Source organism: Primulina tabacum, chromosome 14 (genome assembly GCF_025594145.1).
Source record: "Primulina tabacum isolate GXHZ01 chromosome 14, ASM2559414v2, whole genome shotgun sequence".
Lineage (NCBI taxonomy): Eukaryota > Viridiplantae > Streptophyta > Magnoliopsida > Lamiales > Gesneriaceae > Primulina > Primulina tabacum.
The window spans coordinates 37940707-37965851 of record NC_134563.1 but is presented as its reverse complement, the minus strand read 5'-3'; the positions used below and the strand labels follow the sequence as shown (position 1 = coordinate 37965851).

Below are 25145 nucleotides of genomic sequence, written 5' to 3'. Positions count from 1 at the left end.
GAGGGTGAAATCCCTCAATGGTTTACTGTAATTGCTTCTCAAGACTTAGTTAGAGGGCTTAGTTTTAATGGATGTTTTTAATCAAAAAATAGGTGTTTTGATTATTATTTTACACGGACGTCGTTCACTAGTTTAATTTATATTTCTTCATGACACACATAAAAAAAAAAAAAAAAAACTTGTTACAATTTTGATTGTTGAATGCCCAAAAACAGGTTTTCCAAAAGTAAAATAATTTCCGGAGTTCAAATATGTATCTTTATTAGCGTCAGGGTAACAAATGTGAGTATCCGTGCGGCGGCTCTGCATGGTTGTTTTGAGATTCATCCTACTCCACTAGGGGCGGTTGTGCTTTCCATATTTTTGTATGGTACAGGAGGTCGGATGGACTATTGTGGCCTGGGGCTTCTATTGGCTTTCTGGTTCTATGGTTTTGATGGCTGCCTCGTTTGCGAATGGAGGAAGAAGAGGGTTTCGGGTGGTTGTCTATTGCAATTCAGAAATGACGGTTTTGTTTTCTCGGCTTTGGTTTGTATATATATTATATTATTATTATATTTTTAGCGTTAGAAATCGAGTGGGAATTGGAAAGTTTGGCTTTTCTGTAAATCTTTCAAAACGGACAACCTAACCCGATTATCTCAACCCACCGTAGTGCTCCATCAAATGAGAGGGGATGACCCATCAATTTTACGGATTACCCAATATACCATGAGTTACTAGGAAGTTGCATGGAATAATAAATTAAAATATGTAAATGTAATCATTTAAAATTAATGGAACAAGCCATGAGTTTTACCATTCACATCAAACGTGTTTTTTTTTTGGGGAAAATAAAAGATCTTGAAAGTTTATATTTCGATATCTTAATTTTCTTTGTTCAATTGATATTTTGATTTTTTGTTAATTTGTATCAATAAATTATGTTGGTAGCATAAATTTGTATATTTGTTCTATAATTTCAATTTTTTTCTATAATTTCAAAATTATATGTATCTATATTTCTTGTTTTAATTTTCACGTTTTGCTTATTTATAAATAATATACCAAATCAAAGTTTATTATTACTCATAATTCGTATATTTATACCACAGCTTCATTGATATGTAACTATTTTTTTACCCGAAAAATGTAAAAGAACTGAAATGGTAAACCATACGACTGTTAGAGTTCAAACAAAATCTTCGGACACGGGGAAAATTGGCGTCGGGTCTTTGGCCAAAAGAATTGGGTCATTGAATCTACACGAGGACATTGCCTAAAAAGTTATTTTGTTACCATTTTTATCAAAAGATCAAGGGCGTAACGTACAAAAGAAATTCAACATGGGGTAAATTCAAAATTAGTGGAAATCAAATTCGAAACCTAAACAAGTGAATCACATTAACGGAAAGAAATTCAAGATTGACTAACTAATGGTTGGATCACACAGAGGAGATAGTAAGTTAAAAAAGGGGGTGTGGTGGCCGCAGCCCGGAAAAACCTCCATCAAAATCCAGACTTAGGACATCTGAAAACCTATTCTGCTAATGCAATTACCACACAAGCATGCACTGGTCAACCTACACATTCACAAACTTAAAGGTTTTTTCTGCAAGAATTGGGGTTACCGTAACGCCTACTAATCCATTCGCATTCTTGTTCAAAGGAATGCAGGAAGATTCAAATATTTGACTGCTCGAAAGGAACACGAACAAATAGGCGTCCATGGAGGCTAACCACCGCAGAGGTCTGAAGTGGATCGATTCTTGAAGGTAAGCTAACAATCTGAAAACCACCCAATAGCTCATTACTTATAACTCTCGCTATCCAAGTAGCTTCCTTTAAATAGGATAAACAATTGAATCCCACCATATTCATGTCTGCAAAGGAGAGAGAGAGAGCACATGGCTACCTTTTTGAATGGTGTTATCCCCCAAGGATTATCAACTTGCTCGGGCTGCCCCGTGATGACTAAACGTCCAGCAGGATCTGATTGAACTCGCACCTATGGCAGCAATAATGTTATAAATGTCATTTTTTGTCCTAATAAAGGAAGAAAAACAACAAATGAAATGCATCCAACAGAAAAAGCATATTCTTAAAGACCAATTAAGCGGGCAGGAATAGCAAATCATCCAACCATAGCTGCAACAAAAGATTTGAACAATTAAAAGAAAATTGAATATCCAAACAAATTAGCTGTGGTGACACTTTTTGCAACCGTTTCAGACATTCCATTGCAACTCTGAACAATATTCCAGTCTGCAGACACTGGCGTTAGGGGATTCTCCATAACAGTAGCACGGCCATAAAATCGTAATTCTTGGATTTTACTTTCTTTAAAAACGGATTCCAATTAAGATTAACACAAAATTAGACCAACATCCCAGACCTAAAAGAAATTGTTCGTCTTGATTGCTCTAAGTATAACTATACTACAACCAACAAATATCTTCAACACCAATAATAACATAGTTATAGTAGTTTTTCAGCTTTGCTACTCCACATGATATCTTTCAGATAAATGAAAAAACAAAATAAAGAACATATACCTAATGACCTACACATATCAAGAACCAGTGACACACATGAAGAGAGAATGAATTTTTTATTTGTATGGAAGGGGTTGGAAGAACCAACCACCACATAAAAACAAAGTAAAACTACACTACCAAAAGTCACAAGTACACACCTCTTCACGTAAAAGCCCCGGGACTAAAGCATAAACTTCAAAACAATCTTCTGCACACATAAAACCAGTATCAGCCAATACTTTTAATCATCTATGTGAATAAGCCCAGATTGGAGAAAAATAAATAAAATGTGATGCAACCATACAGTTTGGCGTACGTTGATCTTCACCCAATCAGCTGGAGGACCGATATCAACCACTGATGTCACTAGTCTAACAATAGAAGTTTGAAAAATATCAATGCCGACTCGAAACTTTAGAAGGGAGAACAATATCACAAGGAGGATTCAATATTTTGGGTAAGGAAGATAAACAATCAATAGACAAGCACATACAATAATGCCTTTAAACATTAAGGGCATCAGTAAAGTACCAGTTGAATACATATTCTTTGGTTTGTGCTTATTACTTTCACATAGAATTCAGTCCCATGCTAATCCATATAATAAAAGTAACAGTCCGGGTTATCATAAATATAGACACACGTTTAGGCCCAAATATCTCAATTGTCAAATCTTGTTTATACATTTAAGAAATGCGCACAAAATTCTGAATATAAAAAACATAACACAAAAAGCATGTCCGTGCACAAAATTCTGAATATAAAAAACATAACACAAAAAGCATGTCCGTGCACAAAATTCTGAATATAAAAAACATAACACAAAAAGCATGTCCGTCGTGCCGATTCAATATTCATATCAACTGCTAAGCCAATCAACGTTTGTTTTGCCACTGCAACAAAACCAAAAGAAGATCTGACACAAACCAGCCATAAAGAGCTAAAGCTTGGCAGCTTGAAGTGCTACGATCATTTCAGAGTCAAATCCTTCACTTTGTATAAAGTCGGTTTCAGATCAGAATTCACATCAGACAAATCAAATCAGTCCATAACAACTAATATACCTGTGAAATTGATTAGTTCACATAAAATGACATCGAATTCCATTCAACCAGCCAAGTTCAACTCAAATTACAAAAAAATTGAACTTATAATTTAGAAAAATTTATCAAATTGACCATCACATACAAATTTAAAAAAAAAAACACCCAAAGAATAAAGACTAACAATATTTTAAAAATCACCCAAAGAATAGAGACTAACTATATTTTAACCTAGACTTACTGCTTAGATGTTTCAGTCCGAGCAACCTTGGCTGAAAGCTCTACCTCATTTGGTCTCTTCTGTTTGACTGAGCCTGAATCCACATATCGATTTAGTATAAATTAATAATAATGAAAACCAATTTCTAGCAAAGGTCAGAATGTAAAAGAGTTCATCTGTAATTTTTCAAAAACTCGAGCTGTTCCCTTACCAATGCTCTTGAGACTCTTCTCACGCTTCATCGTATTGTTAAGATTCTTGTCCTATCATATCCCATAACATTATGCGCCGCACAACGCGAAAATAAATGAGAGCTCAAACAATGTGCTTTCAGATGACAATATCCACAAACCTTTGCCACTGGTTCACCAGCTTCACCATGACAAAAAATGTCTTGGCCGTGCCAGACTTGCATAGCACGAGCCGCAGAGTCTCTTCTAGCCCTTCCTGATCCCAATCCTTGATATCCGTTTCCCTGTATACATATCAAAGATGCAAAAAATGTATGATTATATTAGGTTTTTATGCAACCATCAGTCGATTACAGCCACATAAACACATGAACATACAAATCTAATACGCATTTTAAAAACATGGCACAATGATTGGTACACTTGTACGTAACTATCAATTAGCATATGTTTCAGGGCAGGGCAGGGAAAGAGTGCGAGAGGGAGGGAGTGCTGGAAATAACATTTGAGCCATTAAAATTTCTTGCATAAACTAAAGAAACCTATTTCAAAATACATTATATTTCATCAGTATGAAGCATCTCTTGTGCCACATATCCTCCATTAATATGCAAAAATCCAAATAAGATAGATTGAAGCTTCAGGGAGTATTTGTTCATCTCCATGACATGTTTAAATTTCAAAGTGTATGAGTGTAATTATGCAATAATATAAAAAAGATACAAATTTCCCAGCTCTAGCCTGTAAAAACGGCAAGGTTGTATCTCTCCACACAAAATTAACAAGATTAAAATAAAAAATAGAGATACAGTGACCCACACAAAAAAACAAGTCTACTACAATTAATTACGAAAGTCTTTTGTAATTATTGGAGTGTTTCTAGTGAGGATGAGAAAGCATTTCAATACAGAATTGAGATTGTGTAGTGATGCCTAAACTTGCATTCCAAAGCATGAAATAATACTCCTACTCACTTGGGTTAGTATAGCTCACACAATTAGAAGTCAACATTACATTGGGTTCCTTGGAGGTATTTATCTAATTGAGTTCACAAAAACAATTAAAGGATACTGAAAAAGTTCCTTCGCAAAGAAGATATGTATTAAGAAAGATCAAATTTACAAACCTCGATGTCAACAGCAGAAGCTTCAGGGAGCGGAGCAACTGGAAAGTGAAGTTCACCACTTTGTTTCTTATGCCTTTCATATTCCAGAAGAGACTAACCACATAGATCGAGGAATCATGTCATCAAACGCAGTAACTAACACAGGAACCAAGTATAATTGTTAAAAGTAAAAAGAACCACATACTTCAGAGAGCTATAGATACAAAACTCTGAAATTCCAAATTTTTTTTTTTTTATAAGAAACTATTGTATTGATATTAAGTAATTCCAAATTTAGTTCAATCACTTTCTTTCATGTCAAGGGATGAACAGGATATCCAGTTAAATACCACCTTCATCTCACCGGGACTTTATCCTAATCCGATTAATATTTTTTTCATAATTTTTAAATGAACTAGCAAAATTCAAGCTTCATATTCATATCAGGAAGTGGCATAAAGAAGAAGTAACAATAACAAAATGTTTATCACGGTCTGTAAAATTCTCGAAGGAGCACAATTTTTTAATATAAACGGATGAGTTAGGTCCCCTCAGATGGGTTCAAACCAAGAACAGATGATGTATGGAAATAAAACAGCAGTTACAACCGAATCAAATGGGAGGGGAAAATGAAAGCTAGTATATCACCTTCTCATAGAAAATACGGAATGTCCAGGAAACTGTTGTGCATGTCCTATAAAATAAAAGGCAAATCCAATAATCAGCTTTCATAATCTAGATTCACTTTCTAAAAAGGAACAAGTTATGTTCATAACTACCCACTTACAAAAGTCTACCTACGGAAGATTTGACACATGGAAAATTTAGAATTAAAAAATGCACCCTAAAAGTAAAACGAGATTTACAAACACTCACCACAATGAAAATTTTAAAGGTGTCATCGCCGGAAAAAAATGTTGATCAACTATTAAAGTTATATTGATGAATCTTAGGCCAACCGCCAATTGATATATGCCACAAGACTCTCAACCATTTGATACAATAACTCTCAATATTCAAAGGATTCAGAAAATAACTAAATATATTCCATACGTCAATAACCCGTACCATAAATTGTTAAATATAATGAAAGAAAAAGAACAAAGAATTTCACACCATGTTTTGCAACCAAAAAAAATGCATGATCATAACTTTTGCAAAAGAGCCTTACTTTGGTGGATGGAATGACTCTCCTACCTGCCTCCACAATTTAGCTCCAGTTACCTGTTGAAAGACCTTGAATTTCATAACGATTGAATACAGGTATTTTGACACTTCATCATCAGAATGATGGTAAGAGTTCCTACACATGCTAAATATACTTCAAGAAAATTTAAGTTTCCAGTCCACTACGATAGTATAACAGGTTTCTGTGAAAGCAATGTCGATTTCGTGCCTGTTAGTGCGATTGTAATTTATACCTGGAGTACAAGGTAAACTAAACAGTTTTAGCTACAGTCATTGTACCTCAATTAAACCAGTAGGATGATGAATAATTGCAAAATTTTATCTAAAAAATTCAGGAGTTACAAAATGGTCGCGGTCTTGAAAGATTTGATTTTATTTATTGATTTTATATTATAGTCCAGCCAAGAACAAGTATTTGAAATGCATACCAATCAAGAGGCTATTTTGCGTATATTACAGAAACAATAGAAACTATGCAGCCAAAACAAAGATAATTTGATTTGTAACTGAGAATATGTAATTTAAGTAGCTAATAAAATCAGGTCAAGTATGATTTCCGACAATTTCACGATCCATTTTTATGTTACACCATGAAGAGTATTTCCACCTCAGAACAGATGAAAAATAATGTGCTGACATAGACAAGAAATTTCTTAATCATCCTGTTAGTACCACAGAGATAGTGGGAATACAGTAAAGCGAAATTATAATCTATTGGACAAGGACAAGAAACATACTCAGATAGTAATAGACTAGGAATAATGACAGTGGCTTATAAATGGGCTTCATGCATCACAATTAACAAGCATATCAAAGAATTTTGAGATCGTTCTTTACACACTACGGCTCATGCAAGATGCAACTCTGGGGCTATTGTTTCGATAACTAACGACCTGATAAATCCATAAAAAAATCATCAAAGATAGAAAATATTTAATTATTTATAGTGTTTCTAGCCTAAGTCAACCAGTCATATTGAAAGAAAAATGAACAATTGGTACAAAAATATACCAACAAGATAGAGTACATTATTCGGGAAAAAAAACTTTCTTGATAAGAACAACATATTCAAAATAAAGGTTAGTTGATATGTAATATTTTGCCTCTATAGAGTGTTGAAAAAAGAGCAGAAAGTATATTACATTCTGAAAAAATTTCTATAGGACACCAAACTTCATGAATCATATAGTTTATACATACATTAAATCTCAGACACAAATATACAGTTAACATAAAACATGTGTAAACATCAAAAGCTTGTTCTTAATTTGCTAGTTCAATGCCTACGAGGTGTTGGCCCTTTTGGGTAAGGTAACTGCCATATTAAAATACGTTAAGTAAGAGCATTTTTTGAAGAAAAAAAAAAGGAAATGCTAAAATTTCAAATAATAAGGAAAAAATTAAAGTTCTTTGAATAAGTGAAATACATACATTTGTGTGTTCCTGTGTGTCTTTAGAATAAAGAAGAGGACAAAGATATGTAACAAGGAAAGGAATGTCAAGGACACTCACAAGAGAAGAAACAAAAGAGAAATAAAAGTGGGATCAAAGCAGGAATTACAAATGGACTTGCACACAATGGTGTGCCTTTTAGAATGCAGTGTCTGGGAAGAGAAGAACTTGACAAAGTGTCCTAAAAGAAAGATTTGGTGCAAAGGCCAGGTTGATTATCTAAATTCCAAGAAGTAGTATTTGATGGAGTGTGCAGAACAAAAGAAGATAATAGCAGGCATACCCTGTCATAGCCGCCCAATCTAATCACAGCTCTCCATAACCTAGCATCCCAAAAATGAGGAAATAAATGTTTATCCAAGAACACAGTCATAATAAGATCAATAAAAAGAATACTTACTTCAGGCAATTCAGTGGCTGGCCATAAAATTTGGGAGGTTTAAATTCCATTGACCTCTCTCGATATAAACTTTCAACATCCTTCATGAATATCGCTTGCTCCTCTGGTGTTCCATCATCACTCTCTCCCATCTAACAATCATAAGAGAAATATCAACGACGACACCTATTAATCTCACAAGTCATAACTTCATATGAGCAACCACCATTCTTCGAATTAACTTATGATCTGATTCCACATTTATTACCAATGGCAATGAGGCTAGTGTAGAAACAGGCTCGACGGTTTCCCCATTATGGTCTCCACCTGTTGCAGGCAACAATTTGAGAAGAGACTTGGGAGTCACAGGTTCTTCCTGGTTTGGAAATGAAGCATTATCACCCCCATCTACGGCAGCAATTTCAGCAGCAATGACTTCTTTTTCCTTATTTTGTTCTTTAATCTCATCTTCAACTTCTTTATCCTGGCTTGTTTTTGCTAGATCTTCCATTTCCTCATCCACATCTGTCAGAAGCTTATTAGCAGCAGTTGTCTGACTCAGATGAACATTACAGGCAGATAACTTACTTGGAAATTTCCCAACTTTAATCAAATTATTCCTAGCATCAGCAATTGCTGTAGTCTGTTCTTCCATTCTAACATGTTCAACAGGATTTACATCCTCCTTGTGCTTTTTCTCAACATCTTCACCTGCAATTTCCTTCATCGCACTGTCGACAGTACTTCCACTGCCCATGCCTTCCTCAGTAGCCTTCTCTTCTTCCAACTCACCATTAGCAGTGTTGCACATCACCACTTCATTACTGACATTAGATTGTTTCTCCAGTGCACAACCAGCTGCAGTTTGCTTAACTTCCTTAGTTTTGGTGCTGATTGACTCTTCATTTTCGCTTTTGGCCTGAGCATTGATGTATACTCCTACAGGTTCCTCGGCATTCCTGGGCTCAATAACCTTACTCTTGCTGTTAATTTTGCCTTCCATGTCACTCATAACAGTGTTTTCGCCTCTTGATTCATTTTTCAAATTACTGGGTTCATCTCCACTGTTCAAGCTTTTATTTGCATCCTCTGGTACAAGTATTGAAGGGGAAAAGTTTTCATCTTTGTTTACAACCCTACCATCATGCAGTTTACCTTCAGACTCTTGCACACTGTATCCTGTATAATGGTTGAGCGTCTCGATATCCTCCATCTCTACATCACTCTTATCCATTATGATATCTGATAAGAATTATTAATATATATATATATATATATATATATATGCAAACATTATTCTCAGGATCGGTAAAAAAAAACAAAGAGAAGAGCTAAACCGTTCAAAACCCTGATTATGTATCAAATTAAAAACATGTGAATTTCCGCGCATGAATTAAAAACCCAAGGCCCGATATTTGGGGAAAAAAGACTGAGGCGCAATAAAAACATAATTATGTTAAATATAATTCCAAGATTCGAAATAAAACATATTTGAAAGACAAAAAGGTGCGCCAATACTAGCCTGTAACAACCCGCCAGAGCTTCGATTATGAAATGAAATCCAGGGCTTGGCCTGTTTTTGCAGGAAAATGCGGAGGGAATGTGAGAGAGCAGCGATGATTAACCGAGTAGAATCTCGAGTGCAAATAAAATTGAAAAAAAATTGTATATTTAAATGTAAGATCTCTCCTCTGATACGGCAAGAGGGGACGCGAGTGAGAGAATTCTGCAAACAAAAATAAACAAATACGGTGAAGAGAGAGATTGTAAACCTCTGCTTCTGCGGTTTCGTAGTTCAAACGGAAGAACGGGTTTGCCTCGATTTAATTAAAAAAAAAAGAATATATGTAACGCATGTATTTTTTTTATTAAAAATATTTATGATCGAGTATTGAATTAACTGCCATGAAGAATTCCAAGGAAGGTCACCACAGAGAAAAGTTCTATTGTTACGTCGCATATCATCTTTGCTATTATTATTTAACTATCTAACTTCTCTGCCCCTTTTAATGAGTTTATTAAGCAAACATGTAAAGAATAGACAATCATGGATTCTTATGCATTCAAATGTGATGCGATCTTGTTGAAATCGATGAACCGGGTAAGGGGCTCCAACGGATCAAATCAGTAATTTATAGTGTTTGGGAATTTGAGTGAAGGTAATGGCTGTAACAACACCTGCAAACAAGAAAGGAACTCGTGAATGGGCGCCGGAAGAGTGTCCGGCGTAGCTACTCCGATGCTAAAGTCAGCAAGTAGAAGACAAACACAAGCAATATTCGAGAGAAATATGCAAGTGCTTGAGAGTTGAAGGATTTCAGAATCATTAAATGACATTAATACTTGCTATTTATAGTAGAAAATGGGGTAGGTACCTCGATTTTCGTGCCACCTACTAAGTATGGCAAGTCGGCTGCCCATACTTGTAGCTTCTGATGACTTCTAAAATACTCCAAGTCCAAATTGCTCTGACAAATTTAGACAGCCCGTACCAATCACACTCGAGTGTGGTGCAATTCTCGAGGTGGCCCGGGTAGTAGGGTACCCGGGTATTTGCTTGAGAGCCCGGGCTATGATGATAATTTCTTGGGAAGAAGTGAAGTGCCCGAGTTCTGAAGCAAGCGCCCGGCCTAATGGCTCTGATACGGACTATCTAAGTAATAAACCGGGTTAACAACAACCCGGATATCCTTATGAGGGTATCACCACCCATCCCTAAAATAGTCGGCCTAGAGCTTAACTCGCTGTCCCGATCAGTCATAGTCGCACTTTTGTTGAAACAAGATTCTGAGTGTGTTAAGAGCATCGGGGGCTTTAAATGTCTTAGAGTTGAGATGAAAAACCAGGGTCTGATACCAACCGAGTTTTAAGATATTATGCCGGGGCCTCAAATCTCCCTGGCTTTGAATAAGATGCCGGGGCCTCAAATCTCCCTGGCTTTGAATAAGATACCGGGGCCTCAAATCTCTCGGGCTTTGCATATTGTGTCGTTTAGTATCCTTGAGTAGTCCCAGGGGTGTCATTATGACACATGCTTTAGCATTAAAATCCCGCCGAAAAAACGTTACGTATTCCGAGAATCCGATAAGTCTGACACCTTGATATATGTGCACGTCCTTTCGCATGCCCGATACAATTTACGAGGTGCATCCTGATCGTCCACGTGTACATAGATCAACGGCCGAGATCTTCCCCTACCGCCTATATATATTAGCCCTCCAATTTTTTTAAATTAACTTTCAAATTCAAAATTGCAGCGAAGCTCTTGCGAATTTTTTTCTCGAATCTCCACTTGTGCAAAATCATCTACTTCTGGCGATCTTCCATCATCCTCTTCCCCACAATCGTAAGTTCTCCTTTTTCAACCTTCTTTTGAGCATGTCGAATTCTACATCCTTCACCTCTGGAGCGAATGCGCGAGGCTCGCCTAGTGACGAGTCCACCGCGATGCGTTCCGATTCTTCCCCTTCTCCCGCTCGCCGTCGCATTACTTCTCAAGTTTCTAAAAAACCCACGATTCGCCAATCAAAACCCTCTTCTTCACAACTTTCTTGTTTAGGTACTTCCCGAGTCCTTAAAAAAGACAAGGGTAAGGGCAAAGCCCGGGCTTCTGGCCTTCCTCCACCCGATGCCCCAGAAATTCCCTGGTTATCCTCTTTGAGCAGCACTCTGCGCTCGGGGGCTGATGAGGAAATTCGGGTTATGGGATCCATTCCTTCTTCTTTTTCTATCCTTGTACCCGGCCCCTTTGACCGGGCTGATCACCCTCCTACCGGGTGTACTACTTTTTTCTGGGACCAAGTAAAAAATGGTCTCCGGTTTCCTATCCTTCCTTTCTACATTGCGGTGGCCAAATTTTTTGGCGTGCCTGTCAACCAATTCCACCCCAATTCCTTTCGTATCATGGCTTCGGCCTATGTTTTATTTAAAATGAATAATTTTCTCATCAGCCCCCTCGTTTTTCATTATGACTTCTCTTGCCGGCTCGGGGATAATGCATTTTCCCTGATGACATCCCTTCCTCACAGAAAGGGTGGAAAGGAAGATATTTCTTTATTCAACTCCTCGGTCCTCTCCTTTGTCTGATCGGGTTTCTTCCTTCTCTTCCAACACAACCTGCCCTTCCCCAAGCCTACAAATTTGAGGAACCTTTCCTCATGAGTCAAACCCTGGTGGAGAGCCATAAATACTCCTCATCCGTTCTTATCTCGAATGAGAATCTGGTAGCTTATGGGTTGAGTGTCCGGGCTGAGGACCCTTTGGACAGGGTGATCAACGAGGCTGCTGGCTTGGGTGCTCAACCTGGTACATATTCTTTTATACCTGTTTTGTACTTTATTCTTATGTAAATTTGCAATTTTCACTGATGTTTCCTTCCTCCTGTTCGTGCAGATAACTCAAAAATACAGGAGGCCTTTGCTAAGAAGTGGGCGGCCGAGAAGGCGGCCAAGGAGAAAAAACTGACAGCTTGGAAGGCTGCGGCTGAGAAGAAACAGGCCGAGGAGGCGGCCCAACAAGCAGAACTGGCTCGGGTCGAGGCCCAACGAGAGGAAGAGGCCACCCGAGATGAATCCCGGGAGGATTCTGAAGATCACGTCCCTCTGACCCAGAGGAAACGAAAGGTTGTCATAAGCCCGGAGCAGATTCTGGTCGAGGATAGCCGGGAGGTGGGTCAAAGTTCCTCTCAAGCGACTCGGTCAACCACCCCCCCCCCCCCCCCCTGGCAACAACCCATCCAACAGCCTCCCCTCCTCGAGCAGCCTCCCCGAATCAATATTCTTGAGGAGGGATCCTCGGCAAGGGGGCTCAAGATTCTCAAACAACTCCTTACTCCTGATGAGGAGGCCTGTTTGAAGAACTCCCAAGCCTCTGCCAAACTTTTTGAGGGCTCGAATAAGCTTTTGACGGTAAGTTTTCTCATTAATCTCTCTGGCTCTGATTATTGTTTATTCTCACTGACTTTGTTTTTGAACAGGCTGCTCACCTGCTGATCTCGGCCTTTGAGGAGGTCGCGGGGGCTGCCACTGTTTCTGGCAAACGAGCCCGGCATTTCCAAGATACTCAGGAGAGGCTGCAAGAGGAGTTGTCCCGGGCTCGAGCCACTCACTAGGAGGAAGGGGCCAGTTTGCGTTCGGCCCTGGACAAGGCCCAAGATGACATCAATGAAGGCCTTGTTCGAGAGGAAAATCTGCGAGGCTCTCTGTCTGTCTCGGAATCGAGGATCCATGCCCTTTTCAAACAGGCAGAGGTGCAACTACATTGGGCCGAGAGGGCTGAGAGCGCCCTAGCCCTGGCTGAATATAATAAGAACAAGTGGCAGGCTTCCTTCCTCCAATCTCCCTAGTTCAAGAAAGCCGTGGTAGATAAGGCCTATCCTCTTTTTCAGACCGGCTTTGACAAATGCCGGGAACAATTTGAGGAAGCCGGACTCTTGCCCCAAGATAAGGAAAACTTTCCTGATTTTCGCCTGGCTATTGCATCCCTTCCCAAGGAGGGCGAGGAGGAGGAGGAGGCACCCCGAGAAGAGCAGCCAGGGCCCGAACATGTAGATATAGACTAGGATTGTACTTCTTTTTACTCTTTTGTAAATCTGGCCCTCGGGCTTTCATTAATGAAATTTCAATTTCCCTCATTTTTTCTTTATAATATTATGACAAGTCTTCACGAAACCCGGGTAATATAACTTCCTCTATGCAAATAACCAGAAAATTTTCTAAGTGTTGTGAATTAACCGGTAACTTCAAATAAATACCCGGGAATTTGATCTTTATAATCGAATCAAATGCCTTATACTCAGTAATTAACCAAGATGTAAACAACCATAAACCCGGATATAAAACCTTGGTGCGTATAACAAAAATGGGAAAATTGGGCAAGAGAGCTCATCTTGGGATTTTAGATTGGTCGAGGTGCGGTGCCCCAAGCTAGGGTGTAGTGCCCTGGGCTTATTAGAAACCAAAGTACGGAGCCTTGGGCCGGGGAACATGTCCCGGGACTTGGGAATGGTCGAGGTGTGGTGCCCCGAGCCAGGGTGTAGTGCCATGGGCTTATTATGTAACCAGGGCTTTGTACCTCCCGGATCAAGATATAAAAAACATATATTACGTCTTTGAGAACACAGATCTTACATTATTTTCTCCATCAAATAATTACATCTGTTAAGCATAATACTTCTTTAAATTAAATACATTTCAAGGCCTTTTGAGAGAATGTCCTTGAGCATCTTCTAAATAAAAGGATCCTGAGCTGACTCTCCGGGTGATTTTATAAGGTCCTTCCCACCGAGCTTCCAGCTTCCCAACATCCCCAGCAGGGTTGAATTTCTTCATGACTAGATCCCCTACTTGGAAGTCTCGGATCCGGACCTTTGTGTTATATGATTTCATAACCCGGTTCCTATATGCTTCCATTCGAATGATTGCTCGGTCTCTCTTTTCCTCTACCAAGTCCAATTCCATGGCCCGGCTTTGGTCATTATTATCGGGGTAAGATTCTACCTGGGAAGAAGTTTTCCCGATCTCAACTGGAAGGACTGCTTCAGAACCGTATACCAAGTTGAAAGGAGTTTCTTGAGTAGGTGCCCGAGGAGTAGTTCTGTAAGGCCAGAGAACACTGGGTAATTCTTCCACCCAATCTTTTCCTTTGCCTTGTAGCTTTGTTTTCAGTGCTTGTACAATAATTCTATTGACAACTTCTGTTTGGCCATTAGCTTGAGGATAGACAACAGATGTGAAAGATTGAGTGATCTTTATTTCCCGGCACCACGACTTAATTTCTTTGCCCTGAAACTATCTTCCATTGTGTAAGATCAGTCTTCTGGGCAATCCAAACCGGCACACAATGTTCTTCCACATAAATTTTAAAACTTTCTGCTCAGTGATTTTAGCTAAGGGCTCAGCTTCTACCCACTTGGAAAAATAATCAACAGCTACTATCAAGAATTTCTTCTGAGCCCGGGCAATTGGAAAAGGGCCTACAATATCCATGCCCCACTGATCAAAGGGGAAAGATGCCCAAATAGGCTTCATGAGAGTAGCCGGGCTATGTTGAAAATTTGAATGATGTTGACAGCCCTCACAAGCCTGGACCATACGAGTAGAATCTTGACTAAGAGTTGGCCACCAGAACCCGGCAAGCATTGTCTTCTGGGCCAAAGATATTCCTCCGAGGTGCTCAGCACAACACCCTTTATGAATCTCTCGGAGGACATAATCCACCTCTTTCTCCGATAAACATTTCAAAAGAGGTTTCTGGAATGATCTCATGTACAAAATATTCTTTAAGAGAACAAACCTGTGAGCTTGTCTCTTAATCTTTTGAACTTGAGCTTTGTCCTCGGGTAATTCATTATTCATGATGAATTTAATCAGAGGTGTCATCCAGGAGTCCTCGGGTACTGGTGATATTTCTTCCTCGGTGGAGAGGATCAGCCGAGAAACATGCAAGACCTCTCGACTGCTAACTTCTGACAAAGAAACAGCCATTTTTGCCAGAGCATCTGCCTCGCCATTCTCCTCCCGGGGTATTTGTTCAATACTCCAATCAGCAAAGATTTCTGCTTGGGTTCGAATGAGCTGTAAATATTTGAGCATCATTTCATCCTTAGCTTCATAAACACCTTTTATCTGTTGAGTGATGAGGTGTGAGTCAGAATACAGGATAATCCGGGAAGCTCCAACTTCCCGGGCAGCTTGAATACCAGCAAAAATAGCCTCATACTCGGCCTCATTATTGGTTACCCGGGAGTCAATCCTTAGTGCTAATTTAATCTTTTCTCCCGGGGGAGATATTATTACAACCCCTACTCCACATCCAACAAGGCTAGTCGCCCCATCCACAATCACTCTCCATACCTCTTCTTCCTCGGGTTGAACCATTTCTGATAAGAAATATGATAAGGCTTGCGCTTTGATGGCAACCCGAGGCTTGTACTCAATGTCATATTCTCCCAACTCTACTGTCCACTTGATCATCCGCCCGGATACTTCTGAATGAGTCATGATCCTGCCAAGACGACTATTGGTAAGAACAATGATTTGATGTGACAAGAAGTAAGGTCGTAGCTTCCGGGCGGTCATGATCAAGGCCAAAGCAATCTTCTCTATTTCACTGTAACGGAGCTCGGGGCCTCTTAGAGCATGGCTGACATAGTAGACATGCTTTTGATCAGAGCCTTCTTCTTTTATTAGAACCGAGCTGACAGCATACTCCGTAGTAGATAGATAAACAAATAGTTTTTCCCCGGGCTCCGGCTTCACTAATACAGGGAGCTCTGCAAGGTGAATCTTCAAGTCATGGAAGGCCTGTTCACATTTCTCATCCCACCCGAATTGTTGGGCCTTCCTTAGAACCTTGAAGAAAGGATAACTCATGTGTGCTGACCGGGATATAAATCGAGACAGGGAAGCAATCCTCCCGGTCAGCTTCTGTACGTGTTTGATAGATTGGGGAGATGGCATGCACAACACGGATTTGACTTTTTCCTGATTTACCTCAATCCCCCGGTCGGTCACTATGAAACCCAAAAACTTGCCACTCTTCACACCAAAAATGCATTTGGCAGGGTTGAGCTTTATCCCGTAATGCACTAGAGTGGCAAAGATTTCCTCCAGATCAATGATGAAATGTGCCACCTCTTTAGTCTTGCCCAGGATATCATCCATGTATACCTCCACATTCCGACCCAGTTTTTTCTCAAAGACTCTATTCATGAGACGCTGGTAAGTAGCCCCTGCATTCTTTAACCCGAAAGGCATTACAACATAGCAAAATGTACCTCCTGAGGTGATGAAGCTGGCTTTATCTTGATCATCCTTGGCCAAGGGAATTTGATGATACCCCTGGTAAGTATCCATGAAACTCAGCAGTTCAAAGCCCGAGGTGGAATCCACCAATTGGTCAATTCTGGGTAGGGGGTAATGGTCTTTAGGGCAAGCTCTATTGAGGTCGCGGAAATCTACACACATTCTCCACTTCCCGGTGGACTTAGGTACCAGCACCACATTTGAAAGCCACGTAGGAAATTGAATTTCTCGAATGTGGCCGGCCTTCAGCAGCTTCTTCACCTGTTCATCAATAACTTTGTCTTTTTCAGGACCAAAGTGTCTCTTCTTCTGCTTCACCGGGCGAGATCTCGGGAGAATATTCAATTGATGCTCCGATATTAGGGGTGAGATCCCTGTCAACTCCTGTTGGGACCAGACAAACATTGAATATTAGCTTTTAAACAATTGATCAGACTAACCCGGTTGGATGTACTGAGGTCCCGAGCCACCCGGATTTGCTGCCCTGGTCCGACCTCTATCATCTTCTGTTCTCTTCTGTCACAAAATGTACTTCCCCCTTCTCCACTACTCTTCCTCCCACTTCATCTACTCTCGCTTTCTTCCCTTCCCTCTTAGTTTTGCTCTGATCAGCCCGAACTGCTTCGACATAGCATTTTCGAGAAGAAGGTTGGTCTCCTCGGACTTCTCCTACCCGGGATCCCACAGAAAATTTGATCTTTTGATGGTAGGTGGATGCCACGGCACTCAATTCATTCATAGCCGGCCTCCCCAGAATGATATTATATGAAGATGGGGAAGTCTACTACAGTGAAAGAAGTCGTCACCGTCTTTTGAGATTTTGGGAGCCCAGGGTTAGTGGTAAGACAATCTCCCCTTCCGGGTAAACCACATGGCCAGCAAAGCCAAAAAGGACAGTTTCCACAGCTCCCAAGTGATAGCCCTGCAAATCCATCTGCACAAAGACATCTTTAAAAATTACATTTACAGAGCTACCCGAGTCAATAAAGACCCTCAAAATGTCATAATTTGTCACACGAGCTTGGATAACCAGGGCATCAGTGTGGGGTAGATTCACCCCCTTCAAATCTTCCGGGCCGAAACTGATCACCGCCTCGCTCCTCCTCGTCCCCTATACCTCTATACACTCCCTCATACTTCTCGATTTCCTCTCTCGATTGGAGTCTCCATCAGTGGAGCCTCATGTTATCATTTTAATCAACCCCGTAGCAGGGGGCAAACTCTTTTTCCTTTCGGGCTCGGGCTCTCTTCTTCTCCCAGGCTCACTCATCAGACTACTCCTCATACCTCCTCTTCGGGCACTGGATCCTAGCTATCGAGATGTCCAAGGTGGCAATCTCGGTCTCTTGTTGTCGTGGCTGGGTCTCGGGGCGGAAGGTAAGACATAATCTCCCTTCAATGTTTTGCAGTCCTCGGTGTTATGATAACACACTTTGTGGAGAGTGCAAAATCCTCTCCTCTCTGGTCGGGATAATTGATGGTCCGGGGCCAGATCTCTACTGCATTCTTGTATTTTCCTTTCCCGGGCAATCTTCAGAGGCACGTGATGAAAAAAGTGCCCTAGATGACCCCTCTTATGTCCTCTCTCCTCGGGCTTAGGCACCCGGTCCCCTCTCTCCTTCCTTACAGCCTCCTTCTTCTGCTTCTGAGCTTCTTCCATATTGATATACTTCTCCGCCCGGGACAATAAGTCATCGAAATCTCCGGGCATTTTCTTGGTCAGTGATTTGAAAAATTCACCCCCCCCTTAAGCCTTGGGTGAATGCAGTCGTTTTTGTTTCAGTGGCACAAGTGGGAACATCCAGAGCCACTCTATTGAATCTTCTGATGTAAGCCCTTAAACTCTTCTCTGGGCTCTGCTTGACTTCGAAAAGACTAAAAGCAGTCTTCTTGTATTTTTTGCTGCTGCTGAAATGGTGTGAGAACACCTTTTGGAAGTCTTTGAAAGAACTAATACTTTGAGAAGCCAAACCCTCAAACCATCTCTAAGCCGAATCCACCAATGTTGTCAGGAACACCTTACACTTGATTCGATCAGTGTAACAATGCAGCATGGCCATATTCTCAAACCTGGCCAGGTGCTCCTCCGGGTCTGCGTTACCATCATAATCTTTCACTTTGGCAGACTTGAAATTTCCGGGAAGGGATTCCCGGACAATAATGTCAGCAAATGGGCATCCTTTGGTGATTGCCCGGGAAGTGCTTCGGCTCTCCAACTGTCCTTCCAGGTCCTTCATCTTCTGGCTCAGCTCCAGCAACTCTTCTGCCACAGTCAGGAGATTTGGACCCGGCGCTGGACTCCTCGTCTTCTCCTCTCACCTCTTCCTCCCTCATCTCCTACTCCTGCTCCTGTTCATGCTCCTGTCTATCTCCGGGTGGTGTAACATGATGAGAAACTTCTTTCCTGGCCATAGCTTGCTTTATTGCATCATACAATTTTCTTTAGTTCTTCCAGGGTCATGGTAATGAAATTTGGTCCGGTGTTATTAACACCACCTTGTCTCGAAGTTTGCCCTCCATCCTCCTGGGCCCGAGAATTATCTTGGTTAGTTCTTCTTGTACGAGCCATATCAACGTCTTAATCTCGAGTTTCCCACAGACGGCGCCAATGATGCGACCTCGTTGAAATGGATGAGCCGGGTAAGGGGCTCCAACGGATCAAATCAGTAATTTATAGTGTTTGGGAATTTGAGTGAAGGTAATGGCTGTAACAACACCTGCAAACAAGAAAGGAACTCGTGAATGGGCGCCGGAGGAGTGTCTGGCGTAGCCACTCCGATGCTAAAGTCAGCATGTAGAAGACGAACACAAGCAATATTCGAGAGAAATATGTAAGTGCTTGAGAGTTGAAGGATTTTAGAATCATTAAATGATATTAATACCTGCTATTTATAGTAGAAAATGGGGTAGGTACCTCGATTTTCGTGCCACCTACTAAGTATGGCAAGTCGGCTGCCCATACTTGTAGCTTCTGATGACTTCTAAAATACTCCAAATCCAAATTGCTCTGACAAATTTAGACAGCCCGTACCAATCACACTCGAGTGTGGTGCAATTCTCGAGGTGACCCGAGTAGTAGGGTACCCGGGTATTTGCTTGAGAGCTCGGGCTATGATGATAATTTCTTGGGAAGAAGTGAAGTGCCCGAGTTCTGAAGCAAGTGCCCGGTCCTAATGGCTCTGATACGGACTATCCAAGTAATAAATCGGGTTAACAACAACCCGGATATCCTTATGAGGGTATCAAAATGTTTATTAAATTTTATTTTCTTCATTTTTTTATCCTTGATGATCGAGCAAAACTTGCACTCTGAAATCCTTAATAAAAATATGGTTTTATATGCTCAAAAATTAATCGCAAGTGCACGATGTCAAGTAATAGTATAATGTACGTGAGTACGAGTATCGTTCCACTGAAGACTGTATTTGACAATTATTATTTTCAGTTATTAAATCTTTAGCAACGAAAATTGATTGATTGTTTTAGTACTACTATGCTCAAATAAATATGCAAATAAAATGATCAAGAATGGAATAATGAAATATAATATCTAAAATGGGTGATTAAAATTCAATGAGAATTGAATTTGTTGAGAATTTCGGTTCACCTACCCCTCGTTAATTAATTAATTCGTTCGATAATGATTATATACTTCCGACAGGATTTCCTATTCAATTGAACACACTCTCTCGAGCTATGCCAAACTAATTCTACTCAATGAAGTAATTAAATGTTTTTAATTATTTATCAAGAGCGAATTGCATATCGATCTATGAAATCACCTAGTTTTCGACCCTTAGGACTATAGCTATCGGCGCGTATCCAATTTCATATGTAAATTGTAGATCCACGGATTATACTACTCGTTCCTATCACAAGTTATTCTCTCGAACTCACTCGCAATATAAAATTGTTATTAAAGTTAGCTACGCTTTAACAACACGATAAAACAATAGCATAATCAAGAATACATCAAAAATCGATATGCAAATTAATTATATCAAAGTTTGGGGTAGGATCCCCTTAAATCCCAACAAATATTAAAGTTTAGCTACTCAACTTCATATTAGAAATAAACAAAACTAAGTTTAAATGATAAAAACTAGATTAGAAATACTAGGCTAGACATAAATGCGATGAACGACGCCCGGAAATCTTCGAATCTTCGATCCAAGCGCGAAAATCCCTCCAAAGCTTCTCGCGGCTGATGAATGATGTCTCAATAATCCTAAAAACGTCCAACTCCCCTTACCATATCATCCACCTTTAGAAAATAAGGAATGGAATCGTCCAAAATTTTTTCCAAAATTACGAGCGCGTCCGGGCGGACATAAGTTTCCGCCCGGGCGGATGGTCTTCGCAGATTCTTCTTTTTTTCTTTCTTCTTTGGCGCGCCCGGGCGGACGTAAGTTTCCGCCCGGGCGGATAGCTTTCGAAAAATATGATTTTTTCAAGCTCTCAAGCGCCCGGGCGGATATTTATGTGCGCCCGGGCGGAAGTCATTCGCAAAAATTCTCTTTTTCTTCAGTTTTGCACGAATCTCCTGCGTTTTTACCAACTAAACACATGAGCAACACGAAGATATAAATTACTCTAAAATAACACAAAATGAATGTAATTTAAATGATAAATGCAACACAACGGGACATAACATGATATGAAAAACAAGTAAAATCCACCTATATCAACCCCCCAATACTAACCTTTTGCTCGCCCTCGAGCAAAATAGGTGACAAGAAAAAAAATAGAACATGACACAAAGTAGCTCGACAGTGAATTCCTAGTAATCAATTAGCCTCAACGAAACTCAACATATTCCCTTGTCGATCAATGTAAAAACATAATTCTTCGCACTTCCCTTGGTCTAGACATCGTTTCAAATAAAGCCTGAACGTGTGTGTGTGTTGTTAGTCCTAGCATCACAAATGATAGAGGGATCTATTTTCAACCATTGTCAGATATTTAAATCAGCATGTTAGTGTAAATCTTACTCTCCTCCATTCCTCTGCACTCAGTATCCATAGCAACTATTTTCCTCTTTTTTTTTCTTTTTTTTTCTGAATAGGAATACAGTAATGAAAGGACTATATTAGAACTTTTCATTTCAGATTCAAATTCATGTGTTTTGCATTTTTAGCCATGAATAGGATTTCATTCCTTTATTCGGCTACTCAGCACCTTACATCTCCAACTTTAGCCAGGAATAGGATTTCATTCCTTTATTCGGCTCCCCCACACCTTACATCTCCAACTTTCTTTTTTTTTTTTTTTTGGTTGCTGATAGATACCTCGATTCAAGAGAATATATGCAAGCTCAATTCACACCTTCAAACATATTCGTTCCCCACTTTAGTTTAAAATTTTCACCATCTTGTCATGCATGCTTTTAGTTCTAACATTCGTGTAAAGAGGGTTCAATACTCGAAATAAAACTTCATGTCTCTGCCACAGTAAGTGCTAAAGAATTGCGAGTACACGATCAACAGGGTATGTCTCATCACTTCTTAATCATCCTTGGCTAACAAGTACTATATAGAATACTGTCGGCTGACACACAAACATATGCAGAACAACTAAAACTACATGCCAACGAACAATACGAACAAAGCACCAACACGACAAAGACGACACAACACCCATCCACCCCCCAATACTAAATTCGAGCAGTGTCCCCAATGCAGCAGACGATAGAAAAAGAGACAGATAGGCACAACAAAATGAATGCAGTATACCCTAAGCATGCAAGATAAACGAAAATAAATAAACTGAACGAAACGAAATGCGATAAAGAAAAGAAGGGATAGAAGTGACTCCCCTCTCACTGATCCTCCTCCTCGTGTGCCTCCGGGGGAATGACGCCAACGTCCGGCTCTGGTGCCGCTGCGTAATGAAAATGGAACGGCGGCGGGAAAGCTGGCATAGGGGGCGGCATAAGGGCCGGGTCGATACCACTGTGGCTCAGGGATAGACGTAGCATGGCGTCAGTGGCGGTCTGATAAGTCTGACTCACAACCTGCCACTGGAACTGATGATCAGCAAATGCAGCAAATTCATCCATCCTCTCATGCAGAAGGCAACGTCTAGGTCGCGGGGCCGGTGGTGGAGGCTGCTCTGGCAGTGGATCAAAATTCAAACTGTCCCAAATAGGGCCAAACTGAGGGAACCCCTTCCGCCGTACTGTGGTCTTCTGTAGCCAGCTGGCGTTATCGAGGGCCTTGGTCGGTGGCAGCCACTCATCGTCGTCCTGAAAAATCACCCCAGCGCTCGCACATAGTTAGGTGATAACATGGGGAAAGAATAACGCCACATTTGGATTATGGATGCTCAGCTGGATCTGTGAATGAATGATTTTTCCCGCGTTGAGCGGCATATGTGTGATCAGTGCATATATCAACACTGCCCTTTCCCTCTGGACGTCACTCATGTGCCCGACTGGCATCAATCGTGTGGTCAGAAAAGCATACCACATCGCAGCCGGGACTAGCAGATATTTTTCAGCGAAACAGGTGTGCGATCCAGGTGTCTTCCACGGAGACCCCGGATAGCAGATGCGGCGCATCATCAACTCTAAATCGGGTTCTGCCGCCCATGCCGTATACAACGAATCGTCCACCGTCGGTGTCTCAAGCACCCTATTAATTTCTATTGAACTAAAATCCACCAATTTTCCTCTCACAACCGCCTTGCTGTCACTCCACTCAGCCGCATTGGCGTAAAATTCTCGCACCACTGGTGCCATTGCGGCTTGCGGTTGCGAACAAAATTTACCCCATCCTCTACTCGCAGTTTGTCTAATATAAGAATATTCTGCTCAAGCTGGAAACCTCGCTCCCGAATCGGAGCGCGATGTATTTTCGCATGCTCATATCGTTCCCTAGCTGCAGTATTCACAAATAATTGGGAAGTATGAGATGACGAAGAAGAAGCACCGTGACTTACCCGAGCTTTTTTAGGTGCCATCATTGTTGATTATTTGGGAAGCACAAGCAGCCCGGAATAGGGGGCGTGTCGTCGGAAAATGCCTCGCCGGAAGAATGCAGGGGTGGCCGGCGATTTCAGGGGTGACCGGAAGTTTAAAAGAGGGCCGGAGAATTTCGGTTCTTGACCAGAAGAATCTCTTCTTGATGCTTGGGGAAGGTGGAGATGCAAGAATGTACTTGAAATGTGCACAAAATAGGTGTTTGGAGTGAGATTGAGAGAGAAGGGGCGAAAAAAAAAATCGAGGGGGGCGGCTAGGTTTGAAGTGGGAGAAGAAAAAGAAAGTCTGGGTTGATTTAAAATTCGCGATCCGCCCGGGCGGACATAAGTTGCCGCCCGGGCGGATAACTCTCGGCTTTAAAAAAAATTTTTGAAAAGGGCGCGCCTGGGCGGACATAAATATCTGCCCGGGTGGAAACCTCACAGCAATTCATAATTTTTGATTAAAGAATCGTGCCCGGGCGGCCTTAAATTTACGCTCGGGCGGATAACTCTCGGCTTTAAAAAAATTTTTTGAAAAGGGCGCGCCTGGGCGGACATAAATATCCGCCCGGGTGGAAACCTCACAGCAATTCATAATTTTTGATAAAAGAATCGTGCCCGGGCGGCCTTAAATTTACGCCCGGGCGGAAGCTTCACGGTTCCCCCCCCCCCCCCCCATTTTTTAAATAAAATAATAAGAATACACACTAAAAATCGAATTAAATGCAAGATAAGGGAACGAGAGTTAGTTCTCAATTTATAGCCGAGAGCTGGACTGTCGGTCAGTTTCAGTTCGGATTATCTTGGAACCGGGTGATTCCAAGTTGTGGCTCCACTGCACCACCCAAATAATGCTTCAGTCGTTGAGCATGGACTGTGAACGGCTCATTTTTCCCATCTCGCAAAGTTAATACTCCCGAGGGGAATGCTTTGGTGATCTTGTAAGGGCCTGTCCATCTTGACTTGCGCTTGCCAGGAAATAAGCGCAACTTGGAGTTGTGAATGAGCACCGCTTCGCCTTCTTTAAATTCTTTTGGTGTAATGCGCTTGTCGGGTTCTAGCTTTTTACGCTCTACGTACACATACTTCAGGTGTGGAGGCAGTGGTTTGAACTCACATGTCGGCGGTTCCTCAACGCTTGACTTCCGAGGGGTCAGGTCCCTTCGAGCTCCCAAATCATCCAATTTCATTCTCACTGGCTTCGTCCATGGATGGTTGGCATTAAAGTATGCCCCTCTTTCAGATATTTTGTCATCAAGTTCATCCTTCAATTCAGTGGTGAGGGTG

General features: G+C 41.0%; 1 protein-coding gene across 3 annotated transcripts; it reads right to left on the bottom strand.

Moving 5' to 3' along the window:
* Positions 1-1361: 1361 nt before the first annotated feature.
* On the bottom strand, positions 1362-9907 carry LOC142524123 (AT-rich interactive domain-containing protein 6-like). 3 transcript variants are annotated; one of them, XM_075627889.1, is made up of 14 exons: positions 9617-9907; positions 8363-9336; positions 8116-8246; positions 7999-8038; positions 6247-6299; positions 5724-5769; positions 5097-5189; positions 4132-4254; positions 3991-4042; positions 3801-3873; positions 2823-2887; positions 2675-2727; positions 1895-1987; positions 1362-1767 (listed from the first exon to the last, which is right to left on the bottom strand). In XM_075627889.1, the coding sequence occupies exons 2-14, from the start codon at positions 9326-9328 to the stop codon at positions 1663-1665; spliced, it is 1893 nt and encodes a 630-aa protein (XP_075484004.1). In that variant the 5' UTR covers positions 9329-9336; positions 9617-9907; the 3' UTR covers positions 1362-1662. The 3 variants fall into 3 exon arrangements, 1 of the variants encoding a protein (XP_075484004.1); XR_012814832.1 differs by lacking the exon at positions 1362-1767 and having other exon boundaries at positions 2675-2887; positions 8321-8619; positions 8683-9336; XR_012814831.1 differs by lacking the exon at positions 1362-1767 and having other exon boundaries at positions 2675-2887; positions 8321-9336; positions 9617-9667; positions 9867-9903.
* Between the last annotated feature and the right edge of the window lie 15238 nt (positions 9908-25145).